Source organism: Phyllostomus hastatus, unplaced genomic scaffold, assembly GCF_019186645.2.
Source record: "Phyllostomus hastatus isolate PE091 unplaced genomic scaffold, TTU_PhHast_1.1 phas_scaffold_443, whole genome shotgun sequence".
NCBI classification, from domain to species: domain Eukaryota; kingdom Metazoa; phylum Chordata; class Mammalia; order Chiroptera; family Phyllostomidae; genus Phyllostomus; species Phyllostomus hastatus.
In genome coordinates, this window is record NW_025334031.1 from 1,474,491 (window position 1) to 1,497,712 (window position 23,222).

The 23,222-nt window shown below is 61.5% G+C and overlaps 1 protein-coding gene across 4 annotated transcripts in view; it reads left to right on the top strand.

Moving 5' to 3' along the window:
- Positions 1 to 23,222, top strand: part of KCNQ1 (potassium voltage-gated channel subfamily Q member 1) — a 210,838-nt gene that overhangs the window by 54,285 nt on the left and 133,331 nt on the right. For all 4 annotated transcript variants that reach the window (XM_045821117.1, XM_045821120.1, XM_045821118.1 and 1 more), the window contains exons 7-10: positions 563 to 673; positions 1,075 to 1,170; positions 1,728 to 1,850; positions 2,589 to 2,733. In XM_045821117.1, coding sequence (XP_045677073.1) covers positions 563 to 673; positions 1,075 to 1,170; positions 1,728 to 1,850; positions 2,589 to 2,733 — 475 coding nt within the window. The remainder of the gene's footprint in view (positions 1 to 562; positions 674 to 1,074; positions 1,171 to 1,727; positions 1,851 to 2,588; positions 2,734 to 23,222) is intronic.

The window sequence follows — 23,222 nt, forward strand, 5'->3', positions numbered from 1 at the left end:
GGGGTGCAGGGCCCGAGCAGCTGGCCCACAGGGTGGGCTCTGGAGTCTCTGAAGGGAGACCTCGGGGGAGAGCCTCAGATGGCAGCCAGAGGCGGCCCCTCCCCACCATCACCCCCAAGCCCCGTGCAGATGGCCCCCCCTCCGAGCAGGAGGGCTGAGCTGCGTCTGCTCCCCTTGGGAAAAGACAAAGACACGGGAAACATGTGTGGTGGTGTCAGGAAGTGGCGTGTCGTCCCCGTCCAGCGCTTGTCGAGAGCAAGCCAGCCTCCCCGGGGGCAGCCGCCTCCAGCGTGGGGCCGGTGGGCGGCCAGGCCTGCTCCTCCCCAGGGGCGGCCCTGGTGCTCGGTGGGTGCTGAGCCCCTGTGCCCACCACCCCCCAACGGGGAGCTGGCGGCTGTGGCGGTGTGCACTTCCGGAGACCCCACCCACCCACCCACCACGTCGCTCTGGGGCCCTGGTGGCCGCGCCGTCTCGTGGAGGGGCCCGCTCGGCCTCTGTGTGCAGGGTGGCTGCAAGTCGGGCCCGACAGAGGCCCACGCTGACCCCGCCCCTCCCCGCCCAGGTCACGGTCACCACCATCGGCTACGGGGACAAGGTGCCCCAGACGTGGGTCGGGAAGACCATCGCCTCCTGCTTCTCCGTCTTCGCCATCTCCTTCTTCGCGCTGCCGGCGGTAGGTGCTGGGGCGGGGGGGGGGCGCCTGCCGGCCCCAGCCGCCTCTGGGTCACCAGGCGTGTGGGGCACGTGTGTGGTGTGTGTACACGTGCGTGTCACAGACGAGTGGCCCGTGTGTGCATTGTGTCCGCTCACACGTTGGACATGCATGTGTGCTGTGCGTGTTCTCAGGGGTGCAGAGCGTGACCCGGTCCATGCTTGTGCGTGTGCATTGCCTGTGCCTGGGTTCTGGGTGTGTGCACACCCTGTAAGTGGGGGGGCTCCCTACCCGATTCCCTGGTTCCTCCCATCCCTACCAGCCGCCCCGGGTGCCACAGGGTCCTCCTCGGGTGGGGCACCTCCCGCCTCGGGCAGGGGAGGCCGCCCCCGAGCACCCACCCCCACCCCCACCCCCCCCAGGGCATCCTCGGCTCCGGCTTCGCACTCAAGGTCCAGCAGAAGCAGAGGCAGAAGCACTTCAACCGGCAGATCCCAGCGGCAGCCTCGCTCATCCAGGTGACGGAGCCCGCCCGGCGGCCTGGCCGTCCCGTCTACCTGTGTTCACGGGGCCCGCCCCTCGAGTGTCCGTCCTGGGCACTGGGAGCTGCTCCCCGCCCTGGCCCTTCCCACGCGGGTCCTCCGGGACGTGGACGCCCTTGCCTCCGGGGCCCTCTGCTCCAGGAAGGGCCGGCCGCGCCGGCCGGGCGGATGGAGTCCCACTCTCGGACGCCCGTGCTCGGGAAGGCCGGGGTTGGGCGTGGGCTCGGGCGTGGGGACCGCCTGCCGCCACGGGAGGCCTGGACTGGGCGCCTGCGGAGGGAGCGTGGGGTGAACACGGCCGGGAGTGCTGGGGGGCTGGGCCTGTCTCATTTGCGGCGGGGCACGCGTGGGCGGCCTGGGACACGGACATGGAGACGGGTGGGCGTGTGGGCATGCACGTGACCCGGGGCCCTTCCATGAACTTTCCGCGGCCCTTCCGTGATGCTGGTGGGCATGAGGGTTTGGGCTGCAGCCTCCGCACGAGGCCCCGCTGGGCAGCTCCGCGGGTGACGGCCTCCCACCTCCGGTTCCAGACGGCCTGGCGGTGCTACGCCGCCGAGAACCCCGACTCCTCCACCTGGAAGATCTACGTGCGAAAGGCGCCCCGGAGCCACCCCCTGGTCTCCCCCAGCCCCAAGCCCAAGAAGTCTGCCATGGTAACAGCCTCCCCGCCCCGGACGGGGGCCCCTCGCTAGCGGGCAGGGAGGCTGCGGGGTCAGCTCCTGGCCGGGGTTTGACCCTGGGGTTTCAGGGCGTCGGCGCCATCCTGGGCCCGGGGGGTGCACACCCCCGTGCTGGACCCAGTGTCCCCCAGACTCAGGCCTGGGGCGGCCCAGAGGAGGTGCCCCAGGGGAGATGCCCCAGGAGTGGGACGGGCTGCAAGCAAGACTCCTGGAAGGCCCTGGCGCCGGGCTCTCCGTGCTGGGCATGGCCTGGCGTCCTGGCTTGGGAGGATGAGGGTCTGGAGGTGGCAGCTGGGAGGGTTCGGGCAGCTTGGACACGAGTCCTGTGGTCTGGCTGCAGTGGCCAATGGAGGGTGGGGTGGGCACTGGCCCGCACCCTCACGGAGGGACCCCCCTCCCAGTCCCCAGCCCCACTGGGGCCCTTCGCCCCGGCTGTTCCCTCAGCCAGAACCTCCCCCCCAGGTTCGCATGTGGTCTTGCCCCTCCCCTCCTGCCAGTCCCCCCTCATGTGCTCCAACCTCTGGGGCACAGCCCTCGTCACCACTGCCCTGGTCCAGGCTTCCTGCCCCCCGCCCTGCCGTGAGCTCGCTGTGGGGGCCCACGGGCAGCCCGCCCTCTGGGTGGGAGGCGGGCCCCTGAGGTGCCCTGGGGTGGCAGGGGGCAAGGTGCAGGACGCACCTGGCTGCCAACTGTCTTTTTTTGTTTCACAAGGTGAAGAAGAAGAAGCTCAAGGTGGACAAGGACAACGGGCTGAGCCCGGGCGAGAAGACGCTCACGGTGCCGTACATCACGTGCGACCCCGCGTGCGAGGAGCGGAAGCCGGACCACTTCCCCGTGGACAGCTACGACAGCGCCGGTGAGGGCCTCCGCGCGGCTGGGCGCTCGGTGCGACCCCGGGGCGCCCGCCCCTCCCCAGACCACCCGCCCTTGCCGGGTGGGTGTCGGGGGTTCCACGGCCTGGGCTGGGCTCCCCCGGCCCAGGGTCTGCCCATCGAGTCCTTCCCCCGCTCCACCTGAGGCTCAAACACTCATCCCTCCGGGAGGCCTGGCCACACCTGCAGGGACCCCCTCCCGTTCTGGCTTGGCCCCGGGCTGCTGGGCTCCAGGCCCCGCCTCGGCCGTGCTGGGCGGCCGGCGCCCTGAGTGTGGCCTGGTGGCGGCGGCCCTGGTTCCGGGTGGAGTGGGCACCACTCCCTGCCGCCCCTCCCCTCGCCGGTCTCCCCTGGCGCCCAGCGGCACGTCCTGGCTGTGACGGGCCACGGTGAGGACAGAGGCTTTGACCCGGCCGTGGGAGAGTGTGACCACCTCCATCCTCTGCAGTCCCGGGTGGCCGGTGCTGGGCCCACCAGGCGGCCAACCCCCGCCGTGTCCTCTGTGTCTGGCGACCGTGCCCCCGCGGCAGGCAGGATGCGTGCTGGGAGGGGCCCTGGCACCCGGGCCCCGGGGGCTGTCGTGGGCACCCTCCCCGGGCCGCGTCACATGCGGTCTGGAGGTGGCTGTGGCCTGGCCACGTTGCTGGTGAGCCCTGGGCCGGGCTCCCCGCCTGCCGCCGTGGCGGGCACAAAGGACAACTGTGCCTGCGGGTGCCCGGTGTCCCCGCAGTCCCGGGGCCAGGGCAGGACCGTTGTCTCGATGCAAATGGGGGCTCTCTGAGGATGCTGATGGGCAGGTTGGGCGTGGGGAGAGAGGCATCCCTGGCGCCTGCTGAGTGCCGGGCACCTGAGGGACGCCCATTCAGCCCCCGGGTGTCACTGAGCCCACAGCGCCGCCCGAGGAATGCTAATGAGGCCCGAGGGCCGAGAAGGTCCAGCACCTTGTGGGGTGCACCCTGCACGGAGTGGGGTCTCCTCCCCGCCCGCCCGGTAGGTCAGCCCAGCGCAGAGCCGCCGAGTCTCTGGAGCCAGAGCGGCCGGTGAGGGGGCCCAGGGCAGCTCCCACCACGCAGAGGTGTGTCTGCCGTGCAGGCACGGGGCACCCACTGGGCCGACGCCATCGCTGGGGAAGGCCGCGGCCCCGGCTCCCCTGCGGCGGGCGCCCACAGCCTCGCTGGGCTCGACCGCCAAGCCGGTCCCAGGCCCGGAGCCGAACCTCCCAGGTGCCCCTGTGGGTGTGCGAGCGGTCGGAGCCGGGGCTCCCGTGAAGGGCCGTGCGCTCTGCTCAGTGTGTGTGTCGGGGAGCGGCGTGCGGCGCCTCTGCTCTTGGACGCTGGTTGGTTTGGGGGCACGTCCCCGGGCGGCTGTGTCTTCTCCGTGCAGCCCAGAGGCACGGCACCCACACCCCCCCCTGCCCCCGCCCGCTGCTGGCACCTCGGGGCTCACTGGCGGGCTCCCGCGGGGGACCCCGTCCTGTCGGGGCGCCAAGTGCCAGGTCCCTGATTTGGTCGATTCTCTGCGGCGCGTCGGGTTGGCCGAGTCTTTGCCGTGTCCTGCCCGCGGGCCGTCTCGATTCCCCGCCTGGAGTTTGTGTCTTTCCTGGGGCGTGGAGAAGAGGTCGCCTCCCCAGGCGCTTGCTCCTGCTAGAAACTTCTAGACCGTCTGGCTCTGCGCTCCACCCCTGCGTCCCTGGCCACCCCAGCCACCCCATCCCGGTTTCCTCGCATCCGAGTCTCAGCGCCCGGTGGCCACCCCGCCGACACTCGCGTTTCAGTGACCACGGGCGTTCCCACGGCTGACCCCTTGTTGAGGGAGCTTCCTGTGCTTGATCTCGGTGCCGTCTCTCCCTCGGACCACACCACGTCTCGGTTCTGGGTCCTTTGAACGTGCTGATGCCTCCGCCACCCCCCAGCTCCCCTGTCTGCGGTTCCGCGGAGCTCTGACCCCGTCCCTGTGGCTTCTCCCGACTCGGGCACACAGAGTCTCGTTTCCTTGTGGCTTTGTCAGCCCAGGCAGTGACCGGGGCGGTGGGGGAAGCTTTGACCCGTGGGGCTTCCCATGTGCCCAGATTGAGGTTTCCATTTTCAGGGTTCCGGGGTACTCAGACTGAGGAGAGGTCGTCCCCCTGCTTGTCCGGGTGGCCCAGCGAGCTGACCCAGCACACGTGAGGGGTGGGGTCCACAGACCAGCCGTGTGAGCGCCTCTGGAGTCTGGGGCGGGCGCCAGCCTGGGCCACATGTGTCGGGGAGAGGCCTTGGCTGGGACCCTGAGACCGGAGGCCAGGGTGGGTGAGCGGCCACGGTTTGCTCTGCTCCTTTGGTTTGTGCTGCCCGTTCCCGACTGGCCCGGCCCCTGTGGGGCCCCAGTACACATGGGGCATCTTGGTCTTCAGGCCCCGCCAGTCCTCCTGGGGGACATTACGTCTGCACGGTGGCTCCTGGGGGGGGCAGGTCCCTGGGACTATCTGGGGGAGCCGGCGTGCGGTCTGAGGGGCTGTGGCACTCGCTCGCCGCCCGGGGTCCCCGCAGCAGCCTGTTGGGGGGAGGGGAGGCTAGCAGAGAGGCACTCCCCGTGGCAGCCTGTGACACAGCTGCCCCCGGGACAGGGCCTGGCGGTGACCCTTCAGGCTAGCACTTTCCTGGAAAAGTCCGAGAGTCACCTGGAGAATTCACCCCTGACTGACTCAGAGGCCGTCCCTCGGGGTCCTGCATCACAGCGCCCGGGGGTCCTCGTCCCAGGGACGCGTGTCTGGAACGAGGCCCCCGGGCGAGGGCCGGCGCCAGGCTGCGGGGAAAGCCCCACCCTCCATGCCACGTCAGCCAGAGCCCCGGAGGCTGACTCCGAAACTCGGGGGGGAGTGCAGGTGGCCTGGGGCGCCGAGACATCTCTGAGAACAGACCACGTCGGAGGACTAACGTGACAGGGTGGTGTCCGCAGACTGCGGGAGTTCCGACGGGTGTGCCGCGAGAGTTGATTTGTAGATTTTACGTGTTTGGGGGGTGGGGAGGGAGGGAGAGAGACATCAACCCGTTGCCTCTCATAGGTGCCCCAACCGGGGATTGAACTCGCAGCCCGGGCGTGTGCCCTGACCGGGCATCAAACCGGCAACCTTTCGATTTGCAGGACAGCGCACAGCCCACTGAGCCACACTGGTCGGGGCAGGGATTTTGAGACACGCCACGCCTGACTGGTCAGTCAGGGGCACGGACTCCTGTCCCCTGAGGTCATCCAGTAAAAGAAACTACTGCCCACATGACAGCTGTCCAGTGTGAGCGCCCCGTCCTGAACCATAAATATGCAGAGCACACGGTTAGTGGCACCTGATTGGTCACGTCGCATAATGAGGTTGTGTCTGATTGGCTGATTCTTGGTACCAGGAACCCTACACATCCAAGTAGAGGCACCTGATTTTTTTTTTTTTTAGTCACTTAGGAGTAAAAAAGGTAGGCACTACTATTTTTTTAAACCAATAAAAATTATACCTTTTTGTCGGAGCAGCAAAAAAAAAACGTTCGGGTGTGCTGCGGAGGTTTACAGCAGCCACCAGTGCGTGGGCGCCACGAGGACGAGCAGGCAGACGGTGGACCGGAGCCCGGCCTGACCACGCCCGCCTGGACAGCCGACTCTCGGCTGAGGCGCGCCGGCAACACAGTGGGGAGAGGGCGGTCTTTCCGACACACCGGGTGGGAGCCGTTGGCCGTCCACGGGCCAGATCTGAACGCCTCGCATCCTACGCACAGATGAGCATGAAACTCATCGTAGACCTAAACCTCACGCCTACCAGCTGTGGAAGAAAGCACGGAACACCTTTGTGACTCTGGGTCAGGGGGGTGTTGGGCCATGACGCCATGGGCACGAGTCATGAGAACAAGAAGTCGGTCGGGCTGAGCGGAACGAGACCTTCTGTCGGAAGGACACTGCAGAGCGGATGAGAGAGACAAGCCAGAGGCTGGGAGGAAAACGTTAGATTCCGCATCTGAGAGAGGCCCTGCGTCCGGGGCCCGTGAGGGGACCCCCGCCACCGAGCAGGACAAGCGGGAAGGGGCAAAGGGTGCCACTGAGCAGACGCCTCATCGGAGACCAAGATGGCTGGTTCCCGCAGCGGCGGGCACCGGGCAGGGCAGACGGAACCCGTGGCGAGTGCGCTGGCCGACACTAGGGAGACGGGCCACACCACGTGCTGGTCAGGAGGCAGAGGGGCCCGGACCCTCGTCCGCTCCCAGTGGGGGTGGGGAAACGGGGCCGCTGCTTTGGGAGAGCCGGCGGCTTCTCCCACTGCGCCCCGCGCCCCCGCCGTGGGAACCAGCCCAGCTCCCTTGGGCGTCCCCGGGAGGAGGGGCACATGCACACACACACACACACACGCGGACAGCTGCCGTCACCACAGCCTCACGGGAACTGGAAGCCACCCCAGCGCCCGCCCGCCAGCTTTCGGGTCACCTTTCCTAAAGTTGTCGTGTGTCCGCACAATGGGGCGGTGCTCAGACACGGGGAGCAGTCAACTAGGCACGTCCCTGGTAGCCTGGGCAAGTCTCAAGATGGTGATGCTCCGTGGGAGACGCCAGACCAGAGAGAGAGCTCGCCCTGTCTTGTTTCTAGAAAACTCTGAACGTGCAGACCAACACAAATGTGGCAGAAGGGTCAGGGGTCCCCAGGCGCAGTGGGACCCCAGGGCCAGCTCGGGGACGCAGCCCACCGGGAAACGTGGGGGTGGCGGGGGTGTCTGTCACCTGGACTGGGGGTCAGAAGTGCCCCACCCATCCTCCCTCAACTCCCTCGGTTCCCTGGGTGTCACGGCTGCCTCCGTGGGAAAGCAGAGAGGGGAAATATTTTGCAGAGCAAAAACACAACCAAAAATAATTGGGGGGAAATAGTTGCCACTCCGATGGAAAACACAGGGCTGGTTTTCACCCGAGTGTTTAAGAAGCTCTTGTAAGCCATGACCAGGGAAGGATTAAAGATACACAAACAGTTCTGAGAAAAGGAAATACCAGCGAGTCTTGGGGATGAAAAGATGCTGATAAGCCCAGAGATGATAACAAAGTCAAGCACTGGAATTTTTTACTTATCTGGCCACTAAGAACCAGAGCCCAGTGACACCCTACGGGTGGGCACCGCTCCTTCATCCCCGTGGGGCCCCTGGTGGGCCCGACCCCCCATGGGGAGGAACAAGAGCCCGTGTCAGTGAGTATCCGAGGTGCCCTGCCACCCTTCCGGAAACGCACCCTGCCCGCCGCCTGCTCGCTGAGCGCCCTGTTACCAGGAAACCAGTGCATGTGACCGTTAAATGGCCCAAAAGCAGCCGCCACCATAGCCCTCGGCAACAGAGGGCTGCTGGGAACACACACCCTGCCTGTTCCAGAGCCGTTAACGCCGCCGCCTGATGAGAGGCGTCACTGTATCTGATCCCAGAAACAGCAGCTCCTGGGGTCCCAGGGAGCAGGGGTCTGGGGCCTTGTGTGCACTGCATGGCGTTTACAGCAGGCCACTCACCCACTGGCCTCTCTGCGGGGCCCAGGACGGACCGGGGCACGCAGACCTGCCTCCTCCCAAGAGGTCGGATGTCAGAGTCAAGCCGTGCCCGTCCCACCCCCCAGCCTGGCACACGGTTTCTAGATCTTTAATCTCTGTAGTCTCCTTCCTGTAGGGCCATTTGTTCCAAATCAATTTACTGCGTCTTTGGGGGTGACTGATGCACGGCCTCTCCGTTCCTGGGGGGGTCCGGCCACGTTGCCCCTTGGCAGCAGCGAGTTCCCTTGCAGTGGGTTTCCGTTCTCTGTGTCTCTCGTCTCGGGCCCTCCTTGAGCTTTGTAGCTTTTTTTTTTTCTTCTTCATCTTTAAACAAACTCATGAGAGATGTTTTATTATGCTTTTATTATCTGAAAACTACTGTTTTGTTTTGGTTTCTCGCTCGTCCTCTATGTCACCCACTTGGGCTTTTACATCTGCTCCTCTCTCCTTCCCGGTGAACTTTATACCTTCCCCCAAGGGCGCGCGGAGGCGTGGGGAGTCCGTTCGCCTCGAGTCTCCCGCCTGACAGGCACCTCGAGGTTATAAATTTCCCTCCGGCTGCAGCGTTAGCTGGGACGGACGGGCCCGCGGTGAAATACGGGCCTCCTCACGGCCGCCGGACAGCTCGTATTTCGTGTGCGGCCGCCTCTTTCATCTGGAGTCTTTTAAGAGAGGTTTGCCTAATGGCTGGGCAGCGCGGTTTTTATCGCCGTTATTTATTTCCAATCGAGCAGGCTTCCGGGGGGGGGGGGCACTGGGGCTCGTCACGGCTCTGCTGCGCGGGAAGGTTTTCCTGGGGGCCGAGCACGGAAGTGAACCCCTTCCTTTTGCCCGTGTTCGTGGGCCTCGGTGCAGAAGACGTGGATATGGTCTGTGTGTAAGACACACTGATTTGCACACACAGGTGACGTGTGTGGACATGGCTTGCACACGTGTGCATGTTGCCCGTCGCAGCCCCCAGGCCTGCCCTGACCTTCCTCATCGCAGCCTCTCCTCACCTGGGACAGCTGCCGTCCAGCTGCGACCCTCACACGGGCGGGGAGGGTGGAGCCTGCCTTTACACCGTCTTCCTCACAGCCCGGTGGCAGGCTCAGCGGTGTGGAGCCTTGCCTGATGAGCCCCCCCCAACCCCAGGGGCAAAGGCTGGCTCCGCCTTCACTCTGGAGAGACTCTGGACAAGCCCCCCCTCACTGTGCCTCAGTTTCTGTGTGTCATGTAGGGACCCTCACAGGGCTCCTCCCGGGTTTGTCCTGTTGACCGAGTGACTTAGGACACATGGGAGGCCACCTGGGGTCTGCACGGAGCCTGCCCCTGGGTACCCCCACCCCCTGCACTGGCCCGCCACACTGCCTGCACCCCACCTGGCTCCCCTGCCTCGAAGCTCAGGGCTGGTCCTTCCCTCCTTCGTGTGTTCCTTTATAACGTTCCCTCCACACACGTATGGCCATGCATGCTCCTTGCAGACCTGTGTTTGCTCAGCCCCCTCGCCCCGTGCTAAGAATCCCATGTCCTCCCTCCTGCTCATCACACGGGACAACCCCCATCTGTGGCATAGGGCGGGCTCTGCAGTGGTTCCCAAACACCTGGAGACACGGGGCACGTGCTTCCCGCACCCCACCTTTCCCGTTCACAAACACGTGTGCGAGTCCCTCCGAGGAGACCGGTGCAGCCCCTCGCAGAAACGGGAGCCTCCCCTTCAGTCCCCACCGTTGCCCGTGGCTCAGGTTTGGGGCAGTTTTCCGAGTCCCTCCCCCGCACCCGCGTCCTGGGTACAGGGCCTTCCGTGTCTACGGGACAATGGCCCAGGGGTGTCGGTTTGCCAGGACCGCCACACCCAGCTTCTCGACTGTTTATGTCACTGTCTTGGAGGCTGGAGGCTGAGACCCGGGTGTCCCGGGGCTGGTCCCTGCCAAGGCCTCTCCTGGGCATGCAGACGGCTCTCGCCTCCCCGTGTCCCCACACGTTCGTCCCTCTGTGCGTGCCTGTGTCCTGATCTTGGCATCCTCGGAGCACCGGCCCCCTGGGTGAGGGCCCGCCGGTGTGCCCCCTCCGACGGCCAGTTTCCCGCCACAGGCCCGTGCTGCGGGGCTGGAGCCCAGGACCTCCGTGTGAGCCTGGGGACACGGCGCAGCCTGGGGTGCAGGCACCCGTGCGGCACTGGCTTCCGAGGGTGTCTCCAGGTCGCTGGCGGGGCTCCCCTCCCCGATGCTGCTACCGCCGCGTGTCCCCATCCTGTCTGTCCTCTGTCTGCCGTGGTCTCTGCTGCAGCATCAGCCGTACCAGGGGCTGCATCACTGTTCGCTGACGGGGCTGCTGGGGCAGTTGCAGGATGTTTAACGAGCAGCCCAGCCACCCTGCTCCGGCCCCCTGGATCCTGGCAACCACAGTGTCTGCAGATACTGTTACTAAATGTCTCTGGGTGTGGGGGGGGGCACAAAGTCACCCCCCGTGGAGAACCTTGGGGCTGAACTCATCCCTGGGGGCGTGGGGGGTTTAGGAGACTATTTGAAAGTGACTGAACCACAGATGAACTTTGAGGAGACAAGCAAACCCCCTACTCATTCACAAAGATTCGGTTCACAGACACTGACGTGTTGCCCCGTGTGTCCCGTGGTTCGCTCCTCTGCTGTTTGCACCCTCGCCCGGCACTTTTTTCTTAGCCGCGTGGGAGGAGATTGCATTTTGCTTTGCCCCTTGACATTTTGCTGATTTAAAAATTAAAAAAATACAGCATGGTTACCAGCCTCTGCGAGCAACGCTGATCCGGCCCAGGGCACCGGTGGGCACCCGCTCCCGGCCGAGGGGGGCCCAGCTGGGGCCACATCCCCTTACCCTCCCTGACTCCCCAGACAGTGTCCAGGCTCTCTCCCCGCTGACGTCTCAGAGGCCCCCGTCCCCCCACCTCGCGGCAGGTGCGCCTGCAACCTCCCGGTGATCACGTCCACCGTGTGACTCAGTGCTCCCCGCAGGGCATCCGTCCGCGGCACACCGTGCCATGTGCCTGTCACGCGGGGCTTCTGGACCTGCCAGCTGCGCCGTCCGGCCGAACAGACACCCCGTTCACCCGGAAACCAGTAAACACCCCGGGGGTGATGATGCTGCAGCACCGGGCAGATGTCCTGTCCCTTATCACAAACGTCTCCCAGATGAAAGGCTTTCTGCAGCCAGACCTCCCCGCGTGCATGTGGCTCCATGACGACGTTCCAGCCCTGGAGCCCCCCGCGCAGCGGCTGTGCGTCAGCGTCACGTTCCACCCCGAGAGCCGCCCCCCTCCCGCGCATCCTGCCTTCTGATCTGTTATCTTTATGCTCGTTCTGTGGGTTTTTTATGGCCCTTCTCTCCCCTGCCCGAGATCGCTTTGATACTGGTCGCGCCCCAGCTTTGGCCGGTGGGGGCCCCATTCGAGCCGGCTGGCTGCTGAGCCCTGGAGACAGGCTCGCTTCTGTCCTTAGACCCTCCTCATGCTCCACTGTCTCGAGCCTGGGGCTCTTTCCGTGCCCACTGCGTCCCAGCGCTGGCACCAGGCGGTTTTCCACGGAGCCCGGCTTCCTTGGGTGGCGTCACTTTCCTTGGTTGAATACGTGGGAGAGGGATTCCGGGCCCCACGGTCACTCTAAGTTTTTGAGAAGCTGACGCCGTTTTCCAAAGCCTGCGTGCACTCCCCTCCACGCCGGCCGTGCGTGCACTGCGGCTGCCCCCCGACACCCTGGCTGGTGCTGCCTCCCACCTGCCCTTCCCCGTTGCTTCTGGTAGCCACCATGGTGTGTGCTCCACGGGACCTCACTGTGGCTTTGGTGCGCCTTTCCCTGTGACCGAGGACATTAAGCTTCTTTTCATTATCTTACCCAAAGGAAGCTTTTTTACAAGAAATGTCTATTCAGCTCCCATCATCGTTCCAACCTGGGCTGTCGGTGGTTTTCTGTCTGGACGGTGGGCGTGCTTCCTGAGCTCCAGCCCGGGGAGAGCTGGGGTTTTCTCACGGCCCCGAGCTGCCCTCCACGCTGCCGGCTCCCTTCTTGGCGGAGCCTGCGATGTGGCGTGGTCCCCCTTGCTGACCTTTGCTTTTGGTGTCAGATTCAAAGACTCGTCCCCAAGATCTGTGTCAGGGAGCTCACTGCTAATGTTTTCTTCCAGGAGTTTCATGGTTGCAGACCTCACGTTTGACCCTGCCGCCCAATCTGAGTTCGTTTTGTCTGGTGTGAGACCACAGTCGAGTGTGCCCTTCCCTTGCACAAGGTTCTCCACACTTTTCCCTACTGTTTTTTTTTTTTCTTAAGAGAACCGACCTTTTTTGGAGGGTGATGTAAAAAGAAAAGCAAGGCAGGGTGCACAAGTCATGTGAGGTGGCAGCAGTTGGGGACGAGCTGTGACGAGCCAGGACACGTATCCATGGGCAGCGTGGCACTCTCCACTGGTGGCCGTGTTCGCAGCCATTCATGGAAGGGGGGCAGCCAGGGGGGGCGGTTGCTGCCAGGGTCTCTCCCATCTCCCACTTACGGAACGTTGGTGACCCCAGGAGCAGTGACTGCCCCACACCTCTGGGCTGCTCAGCTCCACGCCCAGCAGTGGGCACTCCCCCCAAGTACGGGCGTTGTCAGGAGATGGACTGGGTGTGTCGCTGGTGCATGCGGGACAGAATCAGATTCGACCCACAAGGTGCGTCCCCGGCAGCCCGGCCCGGCAGTCAGCAGCCTGTCCCAGGGGCGCGTGGCTGGCAAGGAGTCCGAGCACCACCTGGCTCTGGAAACTGGGGACCAAGATAAGGAACTCAGGTTCTGAGGCAGGGAAAGGGGGGTCGCAGAGGGGCTCCCCACAGGGGAAGGACAGGAGACATGGGGCTTGGAGTAAAGCTCTCAATGTCGCCTTCCTCCATCTTTCCACGTGGCTGAGCTCGGCCACAGCAGGTGGCCTTGGAGAGGGGAGGGCGTTCAAGACACCTTATGGCGAGTTGCTGATGGGCCCCGGGTCCTCATGACCATTCTCCATCTTCAGCTAAGCCTGCTCCTACCAAAGAGGCCAGTGCTCGCTCAGGGGGGCAGCATCTGGGCGGAGAGGCCAAACAGGGGGACAGCAGATTCACGGAAAGACCGCGGCAAGGGGACTGGCCATGTGTCCTTCATTGGTCTGGGCCCAGGGGCACCCTGGCACCCACGGAGGAGTCCTCTGGGGCTGCCCGACATGGTGGGATCTGCGGAGCAGCCCCTCCCACTGATCGCACCTGCGTGGCTGTGATCTGGTGTGTGCCCGCAGCAGCACCGTTTATTGGAGAGACTGTCCCTCCCCCACTGTCAGCTCTTGGCTCCTTCGTCACGAACTGCCCGACCACACACGTGTGCATCTGTTCCCGGGCTCTCCGTCCGGTTTCGCTGACCCGGGTGTCTGTTTCCATGCCGGCACCACAGGTTTCATCGCTATCACTTTGTGACACAGTGTGAAATTAGGGGGCATGGTGCCTTTGAGTGTTTTCAAAGTATTTTCACATCTACATTTACGGGGGTTTATGGCGGTCTAGTTTTCTCTTTCCCTGCTGTCTTTGTCTGCTTTGGTTACCAGGGGAACTCTGGTTTCATGAAAGAACGGGCAAGCCGTCCTTCCGCTCCTGTTTTTCCGGAAGGTGCCGTGTGGCCTTACCATCCGTTCCCATCTAGGAGTCTGAGGGAACGCTCCAGCAAAGCCACGCGGGCCCCAAATGTCCTTGGGACTTCCCACCCCCCACGGAACAGTTCTCGGTGCATCGACCCTCTCACGAGAGCCGGCACCGTCAGCCCCGACACAGCCCCTGCAGCGTCTCACTCCTGGTTGGTGCAGCATGCGCACCGGCCTCCGCGGTCCCCGACGTTCTTCGTCCTGTTCCCGTGCTCCTGTCCCTCTGTCCTCGGGGTCGGCGGCTCCTCCGCCTGGGTCCCCATCTCTGCGTGACCCAAGGGCCCGTAGAGCGAGCCAGGCCCAGCTCCCTCGCCTCCGCCAAGCTGGGTTCCGGTCCAAACACAAACGGGACGTCTGGTGTGGCCAGGGTCCCTCCGGCCTGTATCCCTGCATTTCTGTCTCAGGCGCTGTTGCCCTCCCAGGGGAAGGACGCCAGTGACCATTCGCTGCCGCCAAAGTGGTCTGTTGGCCGTGAACTTGCTGGCCCGGAGAGTTACTGTGTCACTCATGATGGCTGCCGGTCTTCACACAGCCAGGGAGGAAAGGAGCGGCAACTTTTTAACAATAAATATAACCTCCACAATAGTTACAGTGCTGTGAAAACCACCTCTGTCGTACTGAGTGCATTGTCGTGGCGTGTGCCTTTTGACGAACGGGCCCACCTCACCTAGGTTCTCACGCTCGCGTGTGTGCACTGTCGGGGGTGGTCCCTCCCTGCCCTTTGGTCGTCTCGTGTTTTTGAGACACAGTTGTGTGCGGTTTTCGTAGCCGCCGCCCTGGGTCCGTGCTGTCATTACACACTTTGTCACACTCTACTGGCCTCAGGGCCTGCCTTCTCTTCGCCCCCGCCGCGCCTCTGCAGCTGCCCGGGCCCTCGCGGCCCCGCCGCGCTCTGCCGGCGGGCTTGCCGGCAACCCGTCCTGTCCCCCGCCCCCCCACGGGACAATGTCTCGCTCCCACTCCTGAGACGCACGGCAGCTGGTGACAGAAGCCACCGTGGTGATGGTTTCCTTTAAGTTGGGAACGAATGTTAGGCCGCTTCCTGCTGGCCTCCACGGTTCACGGCCATTCGAATTAGAATTCCTGTGAGAGCAACTGCCATTTCTCCTCCTCGGGACCTTCCGTGTCTGGTTTTCTTAAGCCCGGGACCCGGCTCGGCGCGGAGTCGTCTGGGCTTACGCCTTTCACTCACTTAGCTTCTCGAGTCCGCGGAGCGGCGACCTGCCCGCAGCCGGGGCGCGCGGCCACCTGTCCGACGGACACTGGCTTTCCCATGTCAAGGGGCTGCTGTGACAGGGTTGTCTTTCTCCCCCATCCTGTCCGCTTCCGTTCCCAGTTGTTGGCTGCACGGATAATCTTGTTCCAATCTCTGCAGTTCTTGCCTATACTTTTTCTCGCTTCCTGACACATGGACCCTTGAGGCATCACAGATGTCCCTTGTTGTCCCCGGTGACGCAGCTTGTTTCCGAGCCTCTCCTGTCCGGCGCTCGGGGCAGCTGCTGGGGCCCCCCCGCCTCCGTGCCTGCAGGCCGTCCCCCACCCCCGCTCTGCCCCTGCCTGTGTTGGGGTGCATCACGTACGCACTGGGGGGGAGTGGGGCCTCAGCCCCGTTCCAGGCGTCCAGGCCATGCTAATGAGCGTTTAATTCGCTTACGGCTCCCAGTCATCGATAAGGCAAGATTTACATCCGCCATGTGGCTATCCACTTTGGGCTCGGGCCTCGCCCGCCCCCCTTCCCCCTCTGCCACCCCTGTTGTGCCGGACAGGTGTGTTTCAGCGCACCGTTCACGCCGCTGTCAGTGGTCTTGTTTTAAAACTTATTTTCTCAGCAGGAGAGCCTGGGGGTTACCATGCACCTCTCCGCCGAGAACAGTCCGCCTCGGGGCAACTCCGGGCTCTCTCCCCACCCAGTTCTGTCCTTCCTGCTCCTCTGGGGCCTCTCTCTGCACGTCCGTGTGACAGCGGCTGCCGCCCACCAGGCGCCAGGGCTGTCTCCACCTGACTCGTTGTTCCCTCGCCTGGTCTGACGCATGAGTCATCTTTATGGGTGTGGGGTCATGTTCATCGGTTCCTCATTCTGCCAGCGTGCTCTGCCGTTCAGGCCTCTTGTTTTCCATTTGAGCTTTTGTGCTTTTCAAAAAAGCACGAAACTCCGGGACTGCCGCTGGTTATATTCTTACCATGGATGCCTATTGGTATTATTCCCCGTTCTCAGAGTCATTGTCATTACCGTCCGTCCACTCTAAACATTGTTTCTCCTCCTGCTCTGGACACAGTCATAATAAACAGCTGCTTCAGTGTCTTGGCCCACGGGGGCGACCCCTGGGACCCGTACAGATCATTTATGTGGACCGCTCTCTGCTCCTGTTTGGGGCGGTGCTCCCCACCCCTCTGCACGTCTCAGAATGTCTGCTTGGAGACAAACCCTTCCACACAGTGTCGTGGGGAGTCTGGGTTCTGACCCTCCCTCCCAGTGCGGGCTGGCTGTCCGGCGGCTTGGACTGCCCCACTCGTGTGCCCCTTGCCGGCTCCGATTCCGTGGTCGCACCGCCTGTGATGCAGAGCCCCTGCTGTCGCAGCTCAGGTCTAATTGTTGTCTGTCATTTGTTTTGAAGCCTGGTTTCCTTGGTGTCAGTGAGGGGTCAGCACAGCCTCGTGGTCGGACTGCTTGGTTAGAGGTTGTTTCAACATCTCGAGCCTGGGAGGCCTTGGCCACATTTGGAAGTGCCGTGCGTGGCAGCTGAGATGCCCAGCACTCTGGCAGGGGACCAGAGTCTCCTGGTTTCCCTCCTGCTCCTGCGGGGCCTCACTCGCAGCCACAAGTACGGGGCTGAGCCGGGTACTCTGGCCTCTGGACCGTGTGAAGCCCACGGGGCTCAGGAGTCCCTTTGAGGTGGCCTGCTGGCCCAGTCGTCGTCCTCGCCAGGACCACCGCCTCAGCGCCTGCCCCCCAGCTCACTGTGGTGCGTGGGATTTCCACGGAGCCCCAGGTTGGGATGAGCCTTTGGTGGGTGCTGGGATGAAGGGGCTCAAGGCCCCTGGACCAAGGGGGGGAGTTGGTGTGAACACACTTTCCGATCTGTCCTATGCCTTTGGTTCATTTCTGCAGTTCTTAAAGGGCTGTTTTCCACAGTTTGGTCCATTTTTATCACTGTCTTCTGGGGAGTGTTGCCACACCCCTTGGGTCACCACTGCAGAGGCGCCGTTTGTCCTGCAGGTCAGAGTGTACTTTTCACGTGTGGGGGTGTTGCTGTACCTCCAGAGTCAAACCCACACACGGAGGTGCACAGAGGGTTCCCCATCAATCCTGATGTCCAAATTCTCCCCACCCCTCATAAACGGCCTCGGTGTCATCCAGGGCACATTGTGTGTGTGCCTGAGTGTCTTGTTTCACTGAACACGGACCATGCTCTCATCCCCTGCTCATCGCCAGAGACATGGTGGTCCACGTACATCCTTTCATAGCCTCCTCCTTTCACCTAATGAGACCCCCCAGAAATCCCTCAGCGTCCACACTGGACTCTTGTCTCAGTTGCTGGCTGCTCCTGGGGACGGAGGGGGTTTCCTGGCCGCCCAGCCCGCCCCGTGCTCGGAGGTGCGGGGAGGTTCCCAGCACTGGGGCCGGGGCTCTGGTTCTTGTCTCGTATTTTGAGGCTGCACATGACGCTGCACTGAATCACCTCGGGCATTTCTTGCATATTTTGGGGGGTGTATCCTCAAGGTAAATTCCAAGGAGCAGAACTGCTAGGTGGAAATGGAAATGCACATTCAGTTCTGTTAAATATTGCCAAGCCCCCTCCCTGGGGACGGGGCCTCTCTGCAGCCACAGCAGTGGGGGCTGTTTGTACAGACTCGGCACAGGAATGTTATCAAGATCTTGGATTTTTGTTGATCTGATAGGGGGGAGAAAGGTATCTCAAGTTCACATTTGCTCACATTTATCTTTTTTGAGTGAAAATGCCATCTTTTTCCAAAGTTTAGGGGCCTGTGGAGGAGTTACTTCCTGGGCTGTTTCTGAGCTTTGGCCTGTTTCTGCCACCATTCGGTTCTTTGCTTCCTGGTTTGTTTGGGGTTTTTTTACAGTTCGGGGTCCAGCGGAGCCAGCACTGGTGACCCACGTTGCAAAGATTTCCTTCCATTTTTGTCAAATGTCTTTTGATTTTGCTTAAGGTACTTTTCTCTATGCACAAGGCTCATTTCCATGTATGTGTAGTTGAATCTGTTGCTCTCTCATTGTCGAGTTTCAGTCAGAGCTGGGAAGCCTTTGCTTCGCCCAGTTCGTGGAGGAATTCAGCCCTGGTTCCTGCTAGCGTCGGCGTGGTTGCAGCCGGGCCAGAGCTGTCCGCCTTCATTTCCCCGAGAGCGTCTACTCAGTGCAACTGAGGGATTCTTGGGGGTGCTCGTGCCTCCCTTCTTTGGGCTACTGACACGGGGAACTGTGTGGGACGCTGGCACCAGCATTCATAACTAATACTGTTTTCTTTTTTCCTTCTTGTGTTCTGCATTTCTCAGGTTTGTGTGTTGGCTTCCCCTTGCTTGTAACAAGCGTCAGGATGGCCGCATTCGGGGTCTGGGCTCCGAAACCACGCGTGTAAAACGAGCTTGCTCTGGAGTCTCACAGGTCTGGGGAGGGTCCCCGGGGAACTTCCGGGCCTGGCACGGACCTGCAGGGCTGTTCCTTGATGAGTTCTTCTGCTTCTTTTTTCGGAATTAGTGTGTTTAGGCTCATTTCTACTGAGATGAACTTTTGATAAAGTGTATTTGGAAAGGACATTCTCCACGTTAACCGTGTCTTAGACTTTTTGCACTGGAGAGCACCGAGTCCCGATTACGAATTTTAGAAGCATCTTCGCCGTGACAGGCACTTCCTGGTTACTTCTTCTGCAGACGGGGGCTCCCTCCGCTCCTTCAGGGACCAGTGGTTTGTCTGCTCCATTTTTTTTAAAAAAAAAAAAACAGGATTCTGGCTTTTTTGTTAGTCTATTTTATTGTTTTCTGCCTCGTCAATTTCTGCCTTTACCTTTGTCACCACCTTCCTTGTGTTTTCTTTTGACTCAGAGCTTTTTCTGGCTCAGTGTGTCGGTCACCGTGGCCACTCTGCCGCCCGCTGCAGCCAGGCCCGTGAGCACGGGCTCCGGGCCCCAGCAGGAGGCTCTCTGAGCCACGACCCCCCCCCCCATGGGTCATGTTCTCCAGATCTTTCACATCCCTGTTGCCTTCCTGTCCACCCGGCGTGTCCTGTACCGTGGAATGGCGACCCCTCCCGTTGCCTCTGCATTTCCTGCGGACCCAGCTGCATGTTTCCTACAAGCAGTCACTGTGGTCTTCGCTGCAGTTGCTCGGCACTGTGTCCACTCCATTGTGAAACGTGGCCTCTGGCCTCGAAAGGGTCCTTATTTGTCCCCTTTAAAGCTTTTCAGCCTTCGCTGTGCCGTTTCTCACATGGGTATCAGATCTCCGCTTTCTCCCTGTTGCCATGTGCCTGGTAACCCATCACCCACCCGTGCTTCTCAGCCAGTCATCCAGTCACTGAATTTTAGACGTCTGGCTTTTTTTTTTTTCTTTCAACTGCAGTGTTGGGTTTTATTTGATAAGGCAACATGAATGTTTTTCTCTTAAGAGACATGTTTTTGTTCATGTTTATCAATAGCTGACGTGTTTGGTTCCGTGATATGAGCACATGTCAGCTGTCACCTGCATCATGTCGCCCTGGCTGTGTAGCCCAACTCCATGCCCCTGCTGTGTCATGTGTGACGTGGGTGTGTAACGGTGCTCCCCCATCCTCTTCACTCCAGGTCCCCTGCGTACCACGGACTTTGCTGTGGTTTCACCCTGTCGTCACATAATGTTCTGCTACTTGGTTCTGCCACGTGTCATGCTGTGTGTTCGGCACAACCATGCGCAGATGTCACGCTGGCTCTGCACCATGAAGAGTGTGTGCTCCCTCCTCCTCCTCCCTTCCCCCCACCCCGGGTCTGCATCCTGGGTCTGGTCAGGACGGACGATGTTCGTGTGTTGCCCCTCCGCCACAGCCCTGTCCAGATCTGCACCGTTCTACGGTCGGACACACAGACAGGTCCCCGCAGCCCAGCCAGAGCTCCCCAGGCTCCTCCAGCCGGGGTGCAGCCCAGCCTACAGCGAGCTCCTCCGCCAGGACCCATGGCTGCCACACTCGGGACACACGTCCGGCTCTTTCCCTGTCACCTTTGTACCTGGAGGCAGGCTTGACTGGGTGCACGCTCCTCGGTTTCTATTTCCCTATGTTTCCAAGAAACATCCCAAGGTTATCTCCCCTCGTGTGTTGTTTTTGTTAGTTCCGTTGCCAGTAGATTCTGCTGCCTTTCTGGCTGACGTCATCTCGCTTGGGGGCCCGAGCGCCTCTTCACTTTTTCAGTCTCCTGGTTTTACCGGGAACTGCCCCAGAGCCGGCTGTTCCGGACCGGTGTCCTCGGGGCCCTCCGGGTGCTGCCGCCGTAAACTGGCCCTTACCGTGTCGGCAGGGTTCTGGATGTATGGCTTTCCGTATTTCTATCACACTGCCGTTGTTCCCACCAGAGACGGCAGCTCCATGCACGCCAACCGCCTCCGCCTCTCTGCCACGCAGGCCACGGTCCCCCAGGCTCTGCGCGGTCCTATCTCTGGCCCAGTCTCGGGAGCTGAGCTGTGCTCAGGCTTTTCTCGTCTCTCCAGCCTGGGCTCCTCGACCTGTTGCCATTCCCTTCTGTGTTTTACTTTGTGCCCATTTCTGTTTTAACGTGTTTTCACACTGATTCAAGGTGTTCCCCTGTCCAAAGTGTTGAGCACAGGTAATTGGAATATTGCTTCTAGTTGTCTCCAGCAGTATGCTTTTCGTGTTTGGAGGATTTTTTTTTTTAAGGCAGAAAAGGTATATTGTTGCCGACTGGTATGTCCCCAGACAGTACTATTATTGTACGGATGCTGTCTGGGTCCCTAGATTCCTAGGTGCTGGGTGACTAGAGGTCCTAGTTCAAGGACACTCCCTTCTAGGCAGCGCTGTGGGGGGGAGCAGGGAGGGGATGGGCACATCTCCTTGTCCTCTCAGTCCTGCAGGACAGAGCTTGCCCCCCCTCAGCCTCCTTTGTCCCCTTTCCTGCCACCACACCCCCAGGGGCCCAGGCCTCCCCAGGAAGTGACCCCCTCGGGCTATCACCCCCGTCCAGGCTGCCCTAGGGCCTCCGCAACAGCAGGCACGGTGCACAGCCTGCCTTTGGCCACGTTCTCCACGTGGACACTTAGCGTCAGACTTCTTTCTGGAAGCAAGTCTGCCGGTGCGACGTGTACATCCTCTGTGGACTGTCTGAGGGACTGTCTGACAGCCCCCCAAGGGGTTGTCGGAGCAAACTCCACATGACATAAAGTGACTCATTTTAAAGCCATGCGCTCCAGGGGCGTTCAGTGCGCCCCGTGTCTCCGGGGCAGCTCACACATGTAGCCACTTGCTGCCGGATGCCAAGTCACCAAGATGCGCCCTTCTGTCATCTTCCAGAAATGGAGGGCTCAGCTCTTACATCTAGGTTGTGGGTCCACATGGAAGTAACTTCTCTGCCAAGTGTGAACTGCGTGTCTGGTCCCCCCCCCCCCGTCACCTGGGCGTGCCCCACGTCCCCACAGCATCTGTCTAAAAGGCTCTTCTCTCCCCACGGAGTGGTCTGGGCGCCCCTGTGGTGCACCAGTTGACTGTACGCGTCAGGACGTTTCTGGGTCCTCTCTTGACTCCACTGGCCCACGTCTGTCCTTACGCCACGGCCACGCTGTTCCGACTGCTGTAGCTCTGTGTGCGTTTGGACATTGGAGAGTGTGAACACCCTCCAGAGGTGTTCTTGTTCAATGGCTTCTGCCGTTTGGAGCCCCTTTGCAGTTTCATAAACACTTCAGGATCAATGTTTGCACTTCTGCAAAGAAAAAGCCCATCAGATAGGGCTGCCACGCTCTGTGGCACCCAGGCTAATGCCACCACCTGTGCCAGGCGAAGTCTCTCGGCCACAAGCGAGGGTGCCGTGCTGGTCCCCAGGCCTTTGCTTCCTCTCAGTGGTGTTCTGCAGCCCTTAGCTTCGGGGGCCCCGCACCTCCTTGGGTCACTGCACCCCCAGGTCCTTCATCCTTCCCCACATTGTCGTCAGGGGAACTTACCTTTTCCTCTGCGGGCTGTTCCGGCTACGAGATGAAAACATGAACAATCCGTGTGCGCTACCTAACCCTGGGCCCTGCCACTCTGTGGCAGCTCCAGCTGCTTTTGGAGTGGACTCCTTGGGGTTTCCTATGTGTAAGGTATCACCCGCAGATGAAAGTGGTTCAACTTCTCTTCCTATTTGGACGCTTTTATCTGGTTGTCTCATGGCCAGGCCCGAAGCTTCCAACCACTGTCGGAAACCAGGGCAGGCGACAGGCCTCCTCGTCGTGGTCCTGGGTTGAGGGGAAACGCTCTGTTGTTTGAAGTGGTGGGTGTGGTGTTCCACAGATGCTGTCTGCCCCTCGCAGGCTCCCTCCTCTCCCCAGACTGTATCTGTTTTGATGCAGAAAGGCTGTGGGGATGTGGTCAAATGCTTTGTCTTTTGAGATGATCCCATGAATGTGACATGACCCGGGATGGACGTCCTCACGTCGCGCGGCCCTCCCACTCCTGAGACCCCACTGGCTCGGGAAGTCGAACCCTCTGCCCACACAGCTGGGGTCCGTGCACCAGTGTTTCCTGAGGGCTTTGGCATCGACAGGGGCCACCGGTCCCCGGCATTGCTTCCCTGTGGCGTGCCTGTCTGGCACTCCTGTCAGAGTTAGGTGACCTCGTCGAATGTGTCACAGAGTGATGTTGCCTCTGGGTTTTTCTTACGGACTGGCGTGTGTTCTTCCTTGACGGTCAGTACGGCTCACCCGTGCAGCTAAGGCACCAGGCGCGGACCCCTCCTCCGTCGGAGGTTCTCGGTACCTCGATTTCAGTCGTCACTCGAGGTTCACTCACAGCGAGGCTTTCGCTCGTTAGCAGTCTGTTCAGAATTCCTGTTTCTTCTCGAGTCAGTTTTTATGCTTCCTGTTTCTGACCATCGTCCCCCTCACCCGGGTTGTCCGGTTTATCGTAGCTCGTGGTCTTCTCTCGTTCTTTTCCTTCTTAATGTCTGTAAGGTCAGTGGGCATGTCCCCACTTTCTGATTTCGTTCAGTTTCACCTTTTCCTGTTTTTTTCTCCGCCACCCTAGTTGGAGTGTGTTAATATCGCCCACATTTTTAAAAATTAACCAGATTCGTGAACGTGATTCTGCTCTCCTGTGCCACTCCCCTCTCGTGTGCATCGTTTCCTTCCT